This window comes from Amphibalanus amphitrite, unplaced genomic scaffold (genome assembly GCF_019059575.1).
Source record: "Amphibalanus amphitrite isolate SeventyFive unplaced genomic scaffold, NRLGWU_Aamphi_draft 000385F_arrow, whole genome shotgun sequence".
In the NCBI taxonomy this organism is placed as follows: Eukaryota; Metazoa; Arthropoda; class Thecostraca; order Balanomorpha; family Balanidae; genus Amphibalanus; species Amphibalanus amphitrite.
The window spans coordinates 198,149-217,388 of record NW_024881879.1 but is presented as its reverse complement, the minus strand read 5'-3'; the positions used below and the strand labels follow the sequence as shown (position 1 = coordinate 217,388).

Here is a 19,240-nt window from a genome sequence, read left to right as displayed (position 1 = left end):
TACCCAGCTGTTGGCGCCAGTCAGCTATTCATCATTTATAGGCACTGCTGACACCTGGCTAATTAGCATATTACGCCCAAACTAAATGTTGTTGTTTCTATAAATACCAACTTATATATAGCTCCTACTTTGGTGACACTTAGGTAAGCGTTTAGCTTGCCGAACTTCATGCCAACAAACCTGACTCTTGAGAGCAAAGTGAGGCACATAGATGGACAATGGTAAATGCTGAAACGGCATGCTGTGGCTTAACCCTCGCCCGCACATGCCATTTTCCCATCCTAGAACGCACAGTTGCCACCCCCGCGCCATTTCGTTCCTGTTGAAGATAGAACTTCGTGGTAAAGACCAAAAAGATTCTTTGGGAAGAGACGAATCCAATGATACCCAGTTTTACATTCTCAGGTCAGTCATTGACCTTCCAGGTCAGGTCAAACTAAAAAATGTTGCTGTTTTGGGTCACCGTTGGATATCAAGTGCGCTGCTTATCGTATACCGATGACGATGCCGTTTTCTGGTGCCATGCCAGCTAGAACCTCTTTGTCACACTACCCAACCAGATTTTTGCTGCTGAGGTCATTTCAGGTCAAGTTAGGTCAAGGTCAATGATATGTGTTTGTATGTCTGTGTGTGTCTGTGTGTATACTGATGTGTGCACCGAGTGTTTATATGTCCATATTACATGAAATCATGATCTGAGAAGCTTTTACCAAAAATGCAGTCAAAAAACTTCACGAAAAGTAAATTCAGCTTGCCTAAAACGCAATTAATTTAGATGACCTATGTTGACCTTGACCCTAACCTTGACATCTATACATCGTCGAACAACATGTTCCATGATAGGTGGGAGGTAAGACTGGCAAAAAAGGCCGAAATCAGGGTGTCAAAAGCTTACAAGGCCCGTAGCCAACGCAAGATGTTGAGAATTGGTCATTTAGGTCATGACATGACCTGAAAAACACGGTCATATCTCCGAAACCACAAACCACAGAAATTCGAAATTTTCAGTGGACGTCTAGAAAGGATAAAGGAGCAGCTATACGAAAAATTAGGCTTCTAGCTCTAAAAATGTTGATTGCAGAGCAGAAAGACTACCTGGGGGGGGGGGGTGGCAATTACCCCCCCCCCCCATGTGCGGGCGAGGGTTAGGATACCTTTTTATAAGCCTTAGCATTCTTCTTTTACACTCTTTGCTATTAATAGCAAGTCTTGATTTATAGTAATTTTTCAGCATTTGCTGTTGTTTCATAAGTAAGCACTAGGTAATTTTATCAAGTCTTTGTCTGCTACGGAAGCATTTGGAAGAGGGAGAGAAATATTCACATTCAAAATAAACGTTAGTTAGAGATAATGTATACTTTAAACAAGCAACTTCAAATATCTTTGCGTTGGCTCGATTGGAAAGCTGTCTGCATCAACTTTAGTGAGTCGCTTAAATCTCAATATTTACTCTTCCGATCGAAGTTTACTGACCAAGGCATAAAATCCAGAGAGTTTGCATGCGTTCACCGTTCATGGAATCCGTATAACTCCAATAGCTTCCTTTATAACCAGGGTCATATTACAAGAATGCCTTGCAGGTTTGTTGTGCATGCGCGGACATTTTATACCCTGCTTCTTTTGATCCCCTTCCGTTATCATAAAAATATTGTTATTTGTAATTCAATAAATGAATTCAAATTCAACTAAAAAACAACTGAAACTTAAGCACTTTTGTTCATATCCTTCATAGCGTCTATTCGAAACTAAGAATAAAGGTAAATATGTACATGTTAGGAGCTGGAAAACACTTCGTATATCCTTCTCAAGTACTGCAATGCCACTTGAGTCTGTTCGGCAGTCCCGTTCAGGCGTTCACTGCTACAGCGGGCTGTCCATGTGCCGCGCGGTTAGAGCCGCCCGAGCCTGTGCATGCAGGTATGCGGCGGCGCTGCTCATTCGTTCGACACCGCGGCGGCCCCGAGCGCCTCGTTACGAGCCTAATAGGAGACAGAGCCGGGTAGCGCGCCTCAGTCGGCCCTAAACATAACGGCCTGCAGCCCGGCGACCGCCCGTGCCCGGCGGCGCTGCATTGGCGTCATATCCGGGGCCTGTGAGCCGGCCGGCGCGGCGGTCGGTGCGAAGGACGGCCAGCGGTCAGCGGAGGGACAGACGGCCACAAGGGACCGGTTCAGCCCCCCGTCCTGGTCACCGTCGCTAGGGGTTGGGGTAGCGGTGGTGTCGTCAAGGCTCTGCTAACTACCTTAGTCATACTTTAGTTTTAAGGTGTAATAAATGACAGCCAGTCACTAACATCATTACTTTCAAACGATTTCATACCTTATTTAAAATTGGAGATGAGGGAATAAGCTAATTAAGCAAGAAGCTCATTTGAGAATTGACATGAAGGTAAAGCATTGTTTAATGAGGTTGATGTGGAGAAGAGAGAGAGAGAGAGAGAGAGAGAGAGAGAGAGAGAGAGAGAGAGAGAGAGAGAGAGAGAGAGAGAGAGAGAGAGAGAGAGAGAGAGAGAGAGAGAGAGAGAGAGAGAGAGAGAGAGAGAGAGAGAGAGAGAGAGAGAGAGAGAGAGAAGAGAGAGAGAGGGAGAGAGAGAGAGAGAGAGAGAGAGAGAGAGAGAGAGAGAGAGAGAGAGAGAGAGAGAGAGAGAGAGAGAGAGAGAGAGAGAGAGAGAGAGAGATTCAACAACCCAACCCAAAAGCATGACTTTTTGGGCCGCTATTCATACAGTTGTCCACCATAAAGAAGCTGATGGGCTGGGAGAAGCTTAGATTAACTTGTATGAGAACAATTGCCGCATTTTGGCCTGCTTACATTTCGTATTCTGACAACAACGGTCAAATAGTGTGAGAGATAAAGACCCGGCGTGCTGATTTACCATGCTAGCTAAATCCGGAAAGCGATCCATGATCGGACCTGGAAACAAATTGCTTTTTCAACAATTCTGCACTCAAGCTCTTTCAGGTTATTTTAATGCTGTATCAGCCATACCTCGAACCTGACAACCATGCTGACCACATCCACGAGCAGCCTGATGGTTCACAAGCCGGCCATGATCGTGTAAAATGGCTTCATCGTAGATCGATTAGTTTCTGAGATATAACCGGAAATGTAAAAGTGCAAAACCTACCGCTTAATCTCGCCAGAGCCGTACTTCGAACCTGGCAACCATGCTGACCACAACCATGAGCATTGAGCAGCCTGTTGCTGACCTTGACCTGAAATTTGCTATGACTCCACCTAGACAAAAACCCGACTTTGCTGGTGGCCCAACCTTGAACCGTCTGTGACCGCCTGGGACCCAGTTGTGATACGACTTTGACCCAGCTGTAACCTGAACATGACTCCACCTCGACCACAACCTGACTGCTGGTGACCTGGCCTTGACTCAACTGAGACCGCTTGTGACGCCGCTGTCACCTGACCGTGACTCGGCCGTTTCCCATCTGTGACCGGCTGCGTTCTGCTCTCGGCAGGTCGCTGCCAAAAATCAACCCGGACGACGGCGGTGCCGGTCATACTCAGGTGCAGGTCAGCAACTTCGAGCCGATCCCGCACGAGCACGGCTCCTGCGAGCGGGTCGTCATTAACGTGAGTATTCAGAGCACGGACACGTAGTATGTGTGTTTGTGTGCCGCCTGTAGGTCACGGGTAGCCCCTAGAAAGCCGATTGGGCGCTTCGGTGCCATAATGTTGATCTTATGATAAAGAAAATCTCACGTAACTCAAATTACATTGAAATCAATTTCTGGCCATATGCTAAAGATGCTGTTATGCGTGATGGAAGTAAAGTTTTGCAGGAATGCAAAAGAAATGAACTGTTTCGGGACACCACCACTATGGAAAAGGCAATCAATTTGACGGATATTGACAGTTGCGTGTTAGTAAAATGATTGCTTCAGTCACTTTTAAGTTCTCGACCAGTAATTTGAGTGATAATGGATCTCTGGCAGGTGACCAAAGCCACGTGGAAATGGCATGCAATCCTATCTTTGGTAGCAAGATTTCGAGTCCGCTGCACATTTGGCGATGTTTAACGATCAGTTTCAGTCGTTAAACTGTAATCAAGCGCCATTAAAACTCAAGTTGGAAACAAATCGCTGAAAGACGCACTGTTTCGCTGATACTAAACATGTCACCAGACATTAAAATTGCTTTTGTCTCTCCCAGTCTTCTAGATGAATTTTCCATTTAGCAGCGAGCAATTTATGATGAGTTTTTGGAACCCTCTTCTTTTATCTTAGACTGCAGGCTCGCAATTACCAGGATCCTGAGAACTCAGCGGCCTCGGTGAGGCGCGCCTCGGCTCGGTGATGTATAATCCGTTCTCAGGAGGTGGCGGTAAACAACGTTGCATCACCTGGAATGAGAAACGCGCCCCTGTTTTCGCTCAAACGTTCAACTGAACCAGCGTATCGATCCAATAGCGAAGCGGCCCGGGCAGACGGTTGAGTTATGACGATGTGCGCGCATTGCTAATAGATAGCAAGGTGGCACAGTCACTTTAGCGACGTTAGATATTTTTTTTGGGGGGGGGGGGCATAATGAAAAGTATATTTATTTCTTCCAGCTAATGCATCTTAACCCGCGCGGGGCTGGGGGGGTAAAATTTACCAGGGTACATTGAGTGAAGGGTAGGACGAACTTTGGTAGGAATTTCTAGTATAACTACTAGAAAACCTACTATATGTGGTCGGGACTAGCAAAAAGTAAGTTCAATCTAGAATATGGTAGCGCTTATGGTTGGCAGTCGTGACGCGCACGTGACAATCATTTCTTAATTTTCTTAAATAACAGGTTTTAACCCGCGCGGGGCTGGGGTCTCCAGCCGAACGCGCGGGGCTGGGGGGGGGGGTAAATTTTACCCCCCCTGTTATCTCCCGAACTAACGGTCCGATTTGGAAAATTCAAACGCCAATCGAAAGCTCTCATCACGAACTACTAAAAACATGTACTTAATTTAAAGTTTGAGGTCAAGGTCAAGGTCAGGTCAAGGGTACAAATTGCAAGTTTCTACAGTATCGGCCTTGCACCGTAGTTGCCGAAGAATGGAGTCATGGACTGAGACTGATCGCCCAAAACGTGTTCTTAGGCTACCAAGACAACATTCGTTGCATACAATATCATTCAGAGGTCAAGGTCAAGGTCAGGTCAGGTCAGGTCAGGTCACCAAAAAACAAAATATAGAAGAGGGCATGTGCGACACATGTTTTATGGGTCATTTTACTCATAGAATTCAATAGGCACACTCAATAAGTGATATGGACCACCTCTGGATGAATTTCAGGTCGAGGTCAGGTCAAGGTCAGGTCAAGTGAGGTCAAATTTTGAAGTTGGTTGTTAAGGCCTAAAAAGGTATCTATCTGATGCAGTTTTTCACGGCGAATCGAATGGTGCTATTTTTGTTTCCGTACGAGGTCTAGAACTTCCAAAAAAGTCATTTTTCAAAAAAATTGTGTGTCGTGACGTCATAAAATTTTGAATAACTCCCACATTTTTGAACCGATTCTTCTAAAATTTGGTATGTAGGTGCACATAGACCACTTCTCTGACATATATTCCGGTTTTTTCGAGAGACTCAAAATTTTGGATTTTATAATGATTTTCCCAAAAAATCAGTTTTTTGAAAAAATTTAGGCCAAAATCCAAAATTTTCAAAAAACCGAGATAGCCATTTGATAGACAAAGTTGAATTACGTATAACCTTTTTTGTTACGTCTTGATTCCTTTAAAAATAAAGATGTTAGCGGCGTTTGAACTTTTGCCGTTTTTGAGGCGAAAATGGCGAACATGACGTCACTAAAACGTCAATTTCTCAAAAAAATTTCCGACGGATTTCGCTCAAATTTTCAGGGAACGTGTCAAATTGATGTAAGAAAAGGTACTGAAAGTTTGGCGGCGCTGCGCGCCGCCGTTTTTGAGATATCGCAAAAATTCGCGAGGGGGGGTAAAATTTACCCCCCCAGCCCCGCGCGGGTTAAGGGCCGATTAGTGGGCAGATACATTCAATTAGCTATTAATAATTGATTATGCAAACATTCAAGAATCTACATCATTTAATTCTAGCCAAAATCACGCGGCGCTCCCAGGATTCGAACTCACGACCCTCGGATCTGTAGCCCGATACGCTACCGACTGCGCTACCGAGGACCGCGAATCGCCGATCGGAGAGGCGGATCGCGGGTGCTGGCGTGCAGAGAAATCTTTACCCTGTACGCCGTAGAAGATCGGCTGGGTTTCGTGAAAAATGGTAGAGGAATTGTCGAAAGAAAATTCATCGATCTATCATTTGAGACTAAGAACCATTGATTCCTTCAAAGGGTGACCGAGATATCGCTCGCCGAAAACAGGCCATTTAACATGTAAACCCTATGGGCTGGTAGGAAATGTACGCCGTGGAGCAGCAGTGCTACCAACTAACTTCGGCGGGGGCCGAAATTTACCCCCCCTCGCGAATTTTTGCGATATCTCAAAAACGGCGGCGCGCAGCGCCGCCAAACTTTCAGTACCTTTTCTTACATCAATTTGACACGTTCCCTGAAAATTTGAGCGAAATCCGTCGGAAATTTTTGAGAAATTGACGTTTTAGTGACGTCATGTTCGCGATTTTCGCCTCAAAAACGGCAAAAGTTCAAACGCCGCTAACATCTTCATTTTTAAAGGAATCAAGACGTAACAAAAAAAGGTTATACGTAATTTTACTTTGTCTATCAAATGGCTATCTCGGTTTTTTGAATATTTTGGATTTTGGCCTAATTTTTTTTTCAAAAAACTGACTTTTTTGGGAAAATCATTATAAAATCAAAATTTTTGAGTCTATCGAAAAAACCGGAATATATGTCAGAGAGGTGGTCTATGTGCACCTACATACCAAATTTTAGAAGAATCGATTCAAAAATGTGGGAGTTATTCAAAATTTTATGACGTCACGACACACAAATTTTTTGAAAAATGACTTTTTTGGAAGTTCTAGACCTCGTACGGAAACAAAAATAGCACCATTCGATTCGCCGTGAAAAACTGCATCAGATAGACACCTTTTTAGGCCTTAACAACCAACTTCAAAATTTGACCTCACTTGACCTGACCTTGACCTGACCTCGACCTGAAATTCATCCAGAGGTGGTCCATATCACTTATTGAGTGTGCCTATTGAATTCTATGAGTAAAATGACCCATAAAACATGTGTCGCACATGCCCTTTTCTATATTTTGTTTTTTGGTGACCTGACCTGACCTGACCTGACCTTGACCTTGACCTCTGAATGATATTGTATGCAACGAATATTGTCTTGGTAGCCTAAGAACACGTTTTGGGCGATCAGTCTCAGTCCATGACTCCATTCTTCGGCAACTACGGTGCAAGGCCGATACTGTAGAAACTTGCAATTTGTACCCTTGACCTGACCTTGACCTTGACCTCAAACTTTAAATTAAGTACATGTTTTTAGTAGTTCGTGATGAGAGCTTTCGATTGGCGTTTGAATTTTCCAAATCGGACCATTAGTTCGGGAGATAACAGGGGGGTAAAATTTACCCCCCCCCCCAGCCCCGCGCGTTCGGCTGGAGACCCCAGCCCCGCGCGGGTTAAGTTTCCATGTAGGAGATGTGTGTTTCATTTGTGACTTGACTCCCGAGATAAAGCGTTGGCCGGTCGCTTCCCAAGGGTATCTTAGACTTTTGTAAGTTTGGGTCCTGTGATCTGCATGTGACTCATGCATCCTATGTGATCTGTGACCTTTATGACCTACATAACCTTTGCGACATTTGTGATCTGTGCGGTGACCTGTGCGACTTTTGTGACCTCTGACCTTCGCTACCTGTGTGACCTTTCTGACCTTCGCTACCTGTGTGACCTTTCTGACCTGTGTTCTCTCAGGTGAGTGGGCTGAGGTTTGAAACTCAGCTAAGAACGCTCAACCAGTTTCCCGACACACTGCTGGGCGACCCGGCGCGAAGAATCCGGTACTTTGACCCCCTGAGGAATGAGTACTTCTTCGATCGAAATCGAACCAGGTAAGCGACCGGCCCACATGAGAGCGAAAAGATTGGCCCTAGCTAATTCTCTGCGTGGAATGAACAGCGAACTCCTGCTTAACCAGATAATGGTTTTCTAAGGTCATGTGCTGTCTAGACTCTCAACCCAAAATTCATTAGATAATCGACGAGGCGGTTTAATCGTAGATTGATGTTTCATTTTAATCTCACCATGAGCTGTCAAGGACAATTTATAACGTTTAGTCAGTTCCAATTTCTCTGGCGTGGCTTTGGTGGCGACTGCCGACAGGGAAGTTACAGCGGCGAAATGGTGTCATAACTGCGCGCCATGGATTAAAGGCTTTCAGTCGTAACGTCTGCCATTGACTGCAGATCGAGGCACGGTAGAGGGATATGGGGGGGGGGGGGGCTGAGGCGCCAGATGGGAGGGGAAACATAAGGACAGAATGTACGGCGAGCTCAGGCGGGAAAGGGGAACATCAAGAAGGGCGGCGGCCACAGTTCGGGGAAGCGGCTCATGAAACCTCTCATACCTTCTAACGGGTCCTCATGACCCATCGAGTGCCTGAAAAGTGGAGTTTGGGGACTTCATGCTGGCCTGTTTGCGAGAGAAGCCAGGCTTTGATGATTGGTTTCTGGCAGTTATTCAGGCACTGCTTCATAATTAAAGTTACAGATACAGTGCGATTCTGGATGTTCGTCGTGCATTTCCACCAGATGACTGTTTATGCGATGAGCTGATTCCTTTTCGATTTTTCTAATGACGAATCTAGCCTGCTTCGAAAATACTGTTTAGGAAAGACATTTCTTAGCGTATCCAAGCTATCAACAATAACTCCCCAAAAAGAACGCTGTGCGTTTAATTAAAAACCAAACAACTGACAGGAAGACATCTTTATTTCCTTATAATTTTGTTCATTTTAAACTGATACAGACGAAACTCTGAAATCCAATGCATTCAAACGTGTTTCAGCTTCATATCCCGCGGACCGAGAACTGGGAGATTTATGGTGTTTTAAAATTGCATTCTTATTCGAAGCGGCTGTTCCTTATATGAGAATCAACCAGCACGGCTGATTTCTCATTGCGATTGCTGACCTTTCCTGGGTTCACTGAGACGGCGGCCACCTGAGCGCCCCGATCAATCTTGCTCCTGGTTGCCAGGCAAGGTGGCTGCTTCGTTTCTCGCCTCTAGCTGCAACCGAACGCCACAGTTTCGCTCATCTGGTCGCCTGAGGGCTTCCGGGCGCACACGCAGCAGAAAATTAACATAGCCCGTGATTAATGCGGGGAAGAGCCAACGCCTTGGCGGCGGAGAGGCATACGGGAAGGCGCCGCCAGCCATCCAATAAGGAAGCCAAACAGAGAACATTTTAGACGACGCTCACGTCTTGAATATTGGAGGAAGAGAATGGAGTAGTGTCAAATCAACTGAAACCTGCTGATCGATGAGTTTTGTCTATTTTTAATATATCTGAGAAGATCGCTTTTTCGAACACGAGTAAATGTCCTACAGTTTGTGTGGACAATGCTTTGCTTATTTTATCTATATGATTATGCTGCCTTGCTAAATTTCGTTCGGTTAAAACACCAAATGTTTTGTTACCTTAGCTCCTGGTCTTGAAGACATTGGTATTGTAAGCACCACGCAAAGTTCTTAGTCTCAGGAGAGCGCTAAGGTGGCGTTTTGTTTTTCTGTTCTGACAGCGCGAAAGCTTTATGCTGCTGTTTTTCTTGTTTATCGTCCTAATAACTGTAAAACAGCGTCCCAATTCTCTCGCGACTTGTTCCTTCGCTGTCTCTACAGAAAAGATGAACAGCAACTTAGCTATACTTTTGGTGTATTTGCTGAGAAAGTGAGCGGCGTGTCTTCCTTATACGCGGAAATCGATGCATAAGGCCAACAACTTTCGCCGGAACACCTTTTTGCATGAAACACTGGCCTACCTTTCGAGGCGCACCACGTTCTTGCTCGATGCATTGGAAATAACTTGCATTTTTATTTTTATCTGTTAGTGGTGGTCAGCAAACGCCACCTGTTTCCACCAGCTTGTGCCCCTACCTCAACTATATGTAGAGTCTGACGTGTCCTTGTGGTCTGTCTGTTTCAGTTTCGATGCCATCCTCTACTATTACCAGAGCGGGGGCCGGCTTCGCAGGCCTGTCAACGTACCGCTCGACGTGTTCTCAGAGGAAATCAAGTTCTACGAACTTGGAGAATATGCCATCAATAAGTTCAGGTCTGTGCCGCACCCATAACTCGCAAGAAAGTGGAAGTTATCAGACTTGTGACCAGATTAGATTTCAAAGTTGGATTTTAAAAGTCGCAGTTAGCTCGTAGCAATGTGGATCATTTACAACCATTTCTATTTGTACTTTGGAAGGAAAGATATAAGTGCTGTTCTTAAGCAGACAACTTAACAATTTCTTTGTATTGTTGCGTGATTGTGAACTGGTGAACGAGATTTGAAGACAAATTTAAGATCGAATTGGCTTGATGACAACACATAAATTAATGGTTAATAATCAACGGAAGCTAGCTATGTCAGAAGTCAATCCATGCCCTCACGATCCTCCCTAAACCAAGTAGCGAGTCGACTGTCCAAAATGCTCGGCGGCAGTTGACTACACACGTCTGTGTTTCAGGGAGGACGAGGGTTTCATCAAGGAGGAGGAGCGGCCGCTACCCAACAACAAGTACCAGCGCAAGCTGTGGCTGCTGTTCGAGTACCCGGAGAGCTCACAGAACGCGCGGGTGGTGGCCATCATCTCTGTGACGGTCATCCTCCTCTCCATCGTCATCTTCTGCTTGGAGACGCTTCCCGAATTCAAGCACTACAAGGTGTACAGCGCGCCGAACAGTACCATCGTCGAGGAGGACGAGGTGCCGGCTGTCACCGACCCATTCTTCCTTATAGAAACCATCTGTATCATATGGTTCTCATTTGAACTGCTCGTGCGTTTCGCCGCCTGTCCGAACAAGGTCAGCTTCTGCCGTGACGTGATGAACATCATTGACGTGGTGGCAATCATTCCTTACTTTCTGACGCTGGCCACGGTGGTGGCAGAGGACGAGAGCGTGGTGCCCACGCCAAAGCCGACAGTGGCCGGCGCAGAGACGGGATCGAACCAGGCCATGTCACTGGCTATCCTCCGAGTGATACGGCTTGTGCGAGTGTTCCGAATATTCAAGCTATCGCGGCATTCGAAGGGCCTGCAAATCCTAGGAAGAACATTAAAGGCCTCCATGAGAGAGCTCGGGTTGCTCATTTTCTTCCTGTTTATAGGTAAGTCCCCACCGATCTGCACAGATCAGTGGTCGTTTCATCAAAGGTATTGGGGGTCCGTGTCCTACTGATAAGCAGTCGCTGGGGTTGATGGTCATTTCATCTATGGGATGGGATTTTGGGATTGTCTCAAACTAAAGTAATTATATGATGCATTGAATGACCAGCACGGTGATGTGTGTCTGTGTGCCTGTGAAGTGTGTCTGTGTATGGCTCCGTCGCACCACCAGTGTCGCAGCTGCAGCGCGTCGGTCCCGGCCCCATACCCCGGCCGGTGCGCCGCAGCCACACTGACCGTATCGATAGTGTTGTGCCGCGGGTGACCGGGAACGCCTTCCCAGCTACAAATACGGGTAGTGGGGCGCCCATAAGTAAGGCGCCGATGTGCTGTAAACAACGTCAACAGGGCGCCGCGGCGGGGATAGGACCCGAATCCCGGCTCGGCTCGGCGGCTCACTGCGCCGACCGGGTAAGCCCGTCGAACGAGCGTCGCTCGGCGACCAACCAGAGGTCTCTGCAAAAACACATGGCGTCCCACAGCAATACTGGAGTGATGCCGCCCACTTAGTGTAAGCCGGCTCAGACGGGCTTACGTATGTTCTCTGGTGATAGTTTTAAACCGCAGAGATGGGATAGCCTCAATGATAGCAAGAGATGAGAGGGCCGGTAATTGTATGACGTAACTAAAAGAAAAAATAGCAAGGAATGTAGCCATTAGGGAGGTGGCGATAAAACATAAAAGCTGGTTTCAAGCAATGCCACATACCAAATCAAATCATATCTAGCCTAAAGACCTTAGATAAAATCTACCAACTAGCATCAGGCTAAAAAGTGAAAAATATGGATGTGGTAAAACGTCTGTCCCGTGCAAAGATTCCAGAGCTGGAATTGCGTTTGGCCTGCTTCCATAGTTTCCAGGTCTACATCATTTGCATAACAGCCACAGGCCCATACCAAAGACTCATTATGGTGGCAGTTACGTCGGCATAATTAACGTTTTGTTCTTGGTGCCATTGTTATCCATCGCTTATCCACGGAACAATCATCCCGACAATTGACTCCATTTCGCCTGGTTATACAACGCTCTGGATCGTTTGCATTCAGCCGCGGAGACTCCACTAAGCTGTTCGGGACGGCATCCAATGCCGGTATGGTTACGCGCAGGTTTCAACAGGGATTAACTAGTTAATATTCATTAGCTAGCAATGCCACCTGAGGTTCTAGTTCTCAGAAACCTTATGCGTTACTGAAAATGAACTAATCCGATATATGCTCAATGCAGATGCGCGAATTACAAAAGGATAAGAAAATGCCAGCAAAGCATTTTGTTTGACGTCAAAAAGCTGTCAAATCGATTCCCAAGCGTGTGCAAGGCATCCATGCACATTGTACAATGTGCATTGTGCATTGTGAAGTGCGCAGTGCTCACTGGTCAATGCTTATGCATTTGTAACTTACAAAATGGCGCAGTAGCCATGCTCGAAAGCAACGGAGTTGTGGTTTTAGCCAATGCAGAAGCTGATAAATGATGGGTAGGCTCTACCCTCACTTGTCAAAGCTTTGCCATTAAAAGTCCTCTCCACGAATCGCAAGTTAAACCATCCCAGAAGGCCCGGCCACCTCCAGTCGAAGGCTAGTCATTAGCAGCCCTCTCCACAAGTGGCAAGTTAACCCATCTTAGAAAGCCCAGCCGCCCCAGCAGATCTCTCTCCCGGAGACTCGGCTGGGGTGTGGGCGGCACGAGGGCTGACCTGCCGCCGGCCCGGCGCACAGCTGAGCCCAGCGCCGTCTGTGCGGTTCTCACAGTTGATTTCGCTAATGGCCGGCCCGTGAGAGCGGCTGCCGTGAAAGGCACCGGCGCAGAGCACGCGTGTTCTACTGGTGTACTGAGCGCTGCCTCCCCCACTACAAGCTGACTACAACGTTAGCCCTCGCCGGCACAGGCCATTTTGAGTCCTTCGACGGCACAAGGGGGGGGGGGGTACGAACCCACCCTCGCGTTTGGCCCCTGATCGAGCTAGAGCTTCGCGGAAAAAACGAGCGTGTTGCCCGTCACGAGAGGAAGCCGATGATACCAAATTTTAAGGTCCTAGGTCATCGGGTGACCTTCCAGGTCAGGTCAATGACCCGAAAACCGGGAAAATCGGGACCTGTTAGAAAGTCGTAAAGTGTGGCTGCTATGTGGTTTTCCGGGGTGCTGATCACGAATATCGTGTTAGTTTTGATCAGAGATGATGTCTTTAAGCATTTAGACCAGGTCGGGTCAGGTCAGGTCAGGTCAACCGGTAGGGGTTGTGACGGGTATTCGTAATACGTGTCAACCGCCTCGGACAGCTTCGTAATATGTTACGAAGGCACCAAAACTACTTCGTAAATGTTCAAATGGTTGCTAAATTCGAATTCAGCTCCAAAAACTAGCCCAGAAACATGTAAAACTCGAAAAAGTGAATCGAGGTCACCCGAGGTCACCAAAGGTCAATGACCTGACCTGACCTTCAGGTGACCTTGACACCCACCCTAATGCATGGGAGCAACATCAAATCACATGTTTGAACGTTTGAAACCACGAAAAGCTTGCAAACGCGCGGCTAATGCGAGCCGACATGCGCCGAACCGCGATTTCGGCCAAACATGGTCACAGAAAAGAGGTCACAGGTCAAAGGTCATTGGGGTCAGGGTCATGAAATTTTCAGGGTAGGTGTAAAATTGATCAATGCGAGGGTACTGAAAGTTTCGTCGCGATCGGCCGCTTTTTACGCGAGTTATTCGCGAAAAACCTTAGGGGGGTTGCATCACCCCCCCTGTGCCGGCGAGGGTTAGGTGGATTCTTAGGTGGATTCTATTCTAGTCGGCGATCAGTCACCGACGCATGGCCACACTCGGGGCTTAGCCGTCCAGTACCTACAGCTACACTAGGGTGGTGTTTCACTGGACGCTGTTACCATGCCGTTATCGCATTTCGCGAGCTGACGTCACATATGTATGTGACGTCATTGTGGCATTGTTGGAGATACGGGTATGTTGATGTCTCCATGGAAACCCAATTTGACATGTGTGATAGCAGCACGCTGGCAGCGGCCGTGAAACAGGGCCCAGGATACGCGTACTCAAATCCTGGTTGGGGGAGGGGGATGCGCGGTTAGGGGGGAAGGGGATGCGCGGTTCGTATTTATGTTGACATTTCCTGACATACTAATGCTGTCATCCATCTCTCGCTAAAATCCTAATTAGGTAGGTTATCGTCAAATGGGTAGGATTCAGCTCAGAGGCGTGGCTGAATAGGGCTACCGCAGGGGATGCGCGAATGTATTTTGCAAAATTATAATATGTAACATTGTCCTCGAGTACGTCACAAAACATGGTTGGTTCAGCAAGCGCATCTTCTCTTTGTAGCGAAATTTCCATTCCCGACAAACAAAGCAAACAAACAAAACAAAAAACAGATGCCAATCGGAGATCTGTTGACTGTTGAACGCACTGGGCGGAACACACGGCCGATCGCCGAGCGCCGTTTGATCAACACGATCAGCTTCCCGTTCAGAGTTCGGAGCCGACTTTCTTGGCAAACAGCGTTTCAGTGGAGCAGAAACACACCCGGAGGGTCTGCAATCTTATTCGGAGTTGCTGTTTGTACTGGAGAGCACAAACAAGCTCACAAACTAAGTGGCTCGGTTGACAAGGCGGATCACTTTAGTGGAGGTCCAATGCTGAATGCGGGTGGATTTTGGAGTGTCAGTGGTTCAGGACAAGTGGGCAGCTATGCACCTATATTCGGTGATAACTAAACGCCAGGTGGTAGCTTTAAAATAGCTTTACTTTTCAATATGGAGGTGAACTGCTAAATGATCCGTTCATATGCTGCTAGCACCACAGTCTGGTGGATAAGTAAGGCGCAAGTTGACCTCAGTCTGCATACAATGATGACTAATCACTGTTGTGAGTGATAAATGTTTGTAAACGTTTGTAAACTGTTGGTAAGATCAAGTGGAGACGTATGCGTATTTCGAGCATCCATCATCAATTTACAGATGAAAGGCTTATAAACATGCATACAGTGAGTTCTTATCATTGAGGAGCTTTATCTTACAAGAATGTTGCCTTTCCGACTCCTTTTGATAGGCGATGTCTTGGTTGTCTATGGAAGGAAGGCTCCGTGTGAAAAGACCCTATAGTTGCTAGGGATCCAATCAGCTTCGGCATATACTCCGTTCATCCGATCCGCCTTTACAATAGCCAAGTATAACTTTATTAAAGATAACGAAGCCTTCCTATATGCCGTCCTTATATAAATTATCTAAAAAAGCTTAGATCGGAAAATATCAAATCCTGCAGTAGGTTCGCTTTTGTGTTTAAATCTTTGTGGCAATGGTCTGCTCAGAAACCCTTTACACAGAAAGCAATGTTTTGGTGATTTTGTAGCTGACCTCACCTGCAAGGTCACCGATTGAACTTGAGTTTGGCAATATCGCGCTAAAATTCTACGATGGCTCCCAAAATGCTCCTTTTTATCGCACGAATTCATCTCACTCGGAGACGACCGAGACGAGTTGGGCGAGCCAGGCATCCAATCGGCCCCGCCTACCCAATATCAGATCCTTCGATTACCGAGAGACCGTCGCCTATTTCTCGGGCCTCGTCTCTCAGATAACGACCCAGGCAAACCAATTAGGTTCACAAAAGATCTGTAGCGTGAAATGCATGTTTTCGGTTGGCTGGACAACATAGAGATTCGGGAGAGATGTACGGTAATTGTACGTGTTCTATGCATCGTACGATCCAATTACATCTAAAAGTAGCAGCCCCCAATCATCAATGCTTGGGTGCTCGCCTGTAATTTGACCCAAGCGTGACGAAATTCTTTTTCTCCGAGTGCCTATAGGTATACTTGGCGTAACGGTATTCTTCGTGATGCCTTGTTTGCTAGTTTGAGATCCATAGCTGTTAGTTTGAGACGGTAGTGGACACGATTCATTCGATCATTCGTTTATTGTTCAATGTTCATGCTGACCAAGAATGGGTGTCTACGATTAATATCTATATTGTTTTTTACACGCATTCTGATCTATGCGATCTGCATGCAAAACTGCACCCATTGCATTGTATAATGTACACTTGTTAGCTATTGAGAGCTAACTCATTTCATTAATTTATTTCAGTTCATACTCGTTCCTAGCCCGGAAATCATTCAACAAACTTAGAATCAGTTGACTGGAAACTTTTCCTAGCACAGGTATTCATGAATTGAAAATGAACTTTTAACAATATTCATTTCATCGAACAGTGCTGGTTAAATTGGCTACCCGTGGGTGTTGACGTGCCTCAGACTGTGACAACTTCCAGAAGAATTACCATTAAAATCAGCCGGCGTCCACCGGCAGCACATAGTCGCCGCATAATTTCGCCGTCGCCGTGGCTAGAGAGTAGGGGGACACCAACCCACGCCGGTCGCCGGGCTCTCTCTCTCTCCACGGGAGGGCGACCCGCCGTGATTGCCATCTGATGGGTGGCGGCACACCTTCATCGGTCGGCCGTCCCGAGAGACCGCGGTCGGTCGGAGGCCGCCCCCGGTGCTGTCCGGGGCCGGCCCACAAAGGTCAGGTACAGCGGCGGAGACGCGCGGGCGGACAGAGCTCCGCCTGCCGTGGACGGCAGACCGGATGGGGTGGGCGTGGGTGAGCCGCGCACATGGATCAGAGCCCGAGAATCGGTCATTGCGCGGGCGGAGCGGCGGACGTGTCAGATCGCCGGCCGGACACGGGATGGATCATTTGTTGGACGGGGGCGTAGGAGGGGGAGGGAGAACAAAGGACGGGGAGGGGCAGGGAAGGAGGAGGGAGGGAGAGAGAGAGAGAGAGAGAGAGAGAGAGAGAGAGAGAGAGAGAGAGAGAGAGAGAGAGAGAGAGAGAGAGAGAGAGAGGGAGAGGATAGAGAGGGGGAAAGAAGAAAGAAGTAGAGAAGATACTAGAAGTATGAAACTAAAACAATAGCGAACATCATGCATGCGAGAGTCGCTGCAAATATCATCATAATCGAATCTGAAAAAAAAAATCCCAGCCACCGCAGTTGGCCAGTCCATATCGCTGCGCTTAGCATTTGTTACAGACATAGTTGACTACAGAATGATGTTCCACTTTTCACAGGCAATTGTTTGCCTGGAGTGGTAGGCTGTGCTGCATCACCCGGGCTGAGTTCACAAATTAGCTTTGTCCCAATGCTCACAATCGACACGCTTAATTGCGTGATAAACGGCACAACTTAGCGCTCCGGTCAACTGATAGCTTCTGAGGAGTGGAACATCATTCTGTAGTCGACTATACACCGCTATATTTGGGTTGGCATTTGATCTGACCTGCTGGTGCGGACCGGCCACTGATCTGATGACGCTTCTCGGGCCAGGTCAGTAGCCTGATACCGTTTTAGTGAACTGAGGACCTTTGTGGGCCACACACAGACAACGGCTATGTAGAGTGCACTGGTCGAGGAGACTGAAGTCTCTAAAGGTTAAAGCAGGTCAGCGGTCCGATACCGCTGATACATCGGCCCAGCACAAGGCCGTGCAAGTGACACGGGTAGATGTGGATGATAGGCTATTAATTTCCCAATAAACGATGACCTTACGGGGGCTGCCGACCGTCCAGAGCAGTGCATGTGACAGCGTAATGCACTTAGCCCGAGCCGTTGACCGCATTCTGTGTGCCAGTCGTAAGGCTTTGATGCCAGTGTGTTACCTTGTGTCATTACTGATGCTGTGTGACTTTGGGCGGATTCAGTCGTTTACTTTGCGACACTCGCGTGTTGCTGTGTGAAGTTGTTACTGTGTTACAGTGAGTTACTGTGTGACGGTCGCATGTCGTGTTGCCTTGTGTGAGACGTGTTACTGTGTGAAGTCGTGTGTTACTATGTGACAGTGTGTTGCTGTAATCGTGTTGCTGTGCCATTCCTGGTTCGTGTTACCCTCTGCCAGTCGTGTTACTGTGCGAAGTTGTGTGTTACTGTGTGACAGTGTGTTGCCTGTGCTAATCGTGTTGCTCTGCCATTCCTGGTTCGTGTTGCCGTCTGATAGTCCTGTTGCCGTGCGGCACAACATCTCGACAGGGACGGGGGCGGGGAGGGGGAGCGGGGCGGGCCGACTGTGTGACGGTCTGGAGTTGAACCGACCGGCGACTGGACCCGGGCGGATCGATGTGTGTGTTGTGCGCCCACCCGCGGGTCCGGAGGCCCGCGGGGCGGTGTGGGGGTGTCGGGTTCGGTCACCGACAGGCCGCTGGGGAGGAAGCCCGACACGGAGCTGGCCTGGAGGGGTCGCCCGCAGAGGTCAGACAAGCGCGGTGAACGGAAAGGCCGAGCCGCGATAAATCCGAGTGCCAATGCCGGGTTGACATTTAACATGGCGCCACCGGACGTAAAACGCGTGGTTTCAGCCACAGAAAATGTCGCAGGCCGTCGAGAACAAATGCCAACTATGGTAGGTGAGATACGCTGGGAACGAATGCCATGATAAAGTGATGGACCTTGCTCCTCAGAAATTCTGAAGCACATCGTCTGCTACAATCCGAATGCTGAAAACCATAATCAACAGGGATGGGTACAGGGACCCGCAGTTGCTTCTGTACACACTAGTATTTCAGCGTATTCTTTGCCTGTGACACCGTTGGAGGCGAATTGGGAAATGATTGTGTGCTTATTAAAACCACCATCTGAAGGGCTTTAAACTGATGTGCTGCTCTCCTAATTCAGTGAACTTGTTATGGCTATATCAGCAAAACATTGTTTTCAGCGCTTTTTCCTGCCCCATTCCTTCTGAAACCTGGAACCGCCTATTCCATTTACTCCTGCCATCTGACGATGGTCGTGCTGACTACTAGTTCCGGCGCTAGTTACTGCTCCAGTTTTGCACCCGGCACAAACTCAGGCGGCACCGGGCCGTAGCTCGACCATGGGGAGGGTCGGACCGAGCC

At 47.7% G+C, this 19,240-nt stretch overlaps 1 protein-coding gene across 5 annotated transcripts in view; it reads left to right on the top strand.

Moving 5' to 3' along the window:
- LOC122390182 (potassium voltage-gated channel protein Shaker-like) overlaps positions 1-19,240 on the top strand; it is a 107,460-nt gene that overhangs the window by 72,259 nt on the left and 15,961 nt on the right. For all 5 annotated transcript variants that reach the window (XM_043382884.1, XM_043382883.1, XM_043382880.1 and 2 more), the window contains 4 exons: positions 3,474-3,588; positions 7,877-8,013; positions 10,107-10,235; positions 10,642-11,282. In XM_043382884.1, coding sequence (XP_043238819.1) covers positions 3,474-3,588; positions 7,877-8,013; positions 10,107-10,235; positions 10,642-11,282 — 1,022 coding nt within the window. The remainder of the gene's footprint in view (positions 1-3,473; positions 3,589-7,876; positions 8,014-10,106; positions 10,236-10,641; positions 11,283-19,240) is intronic.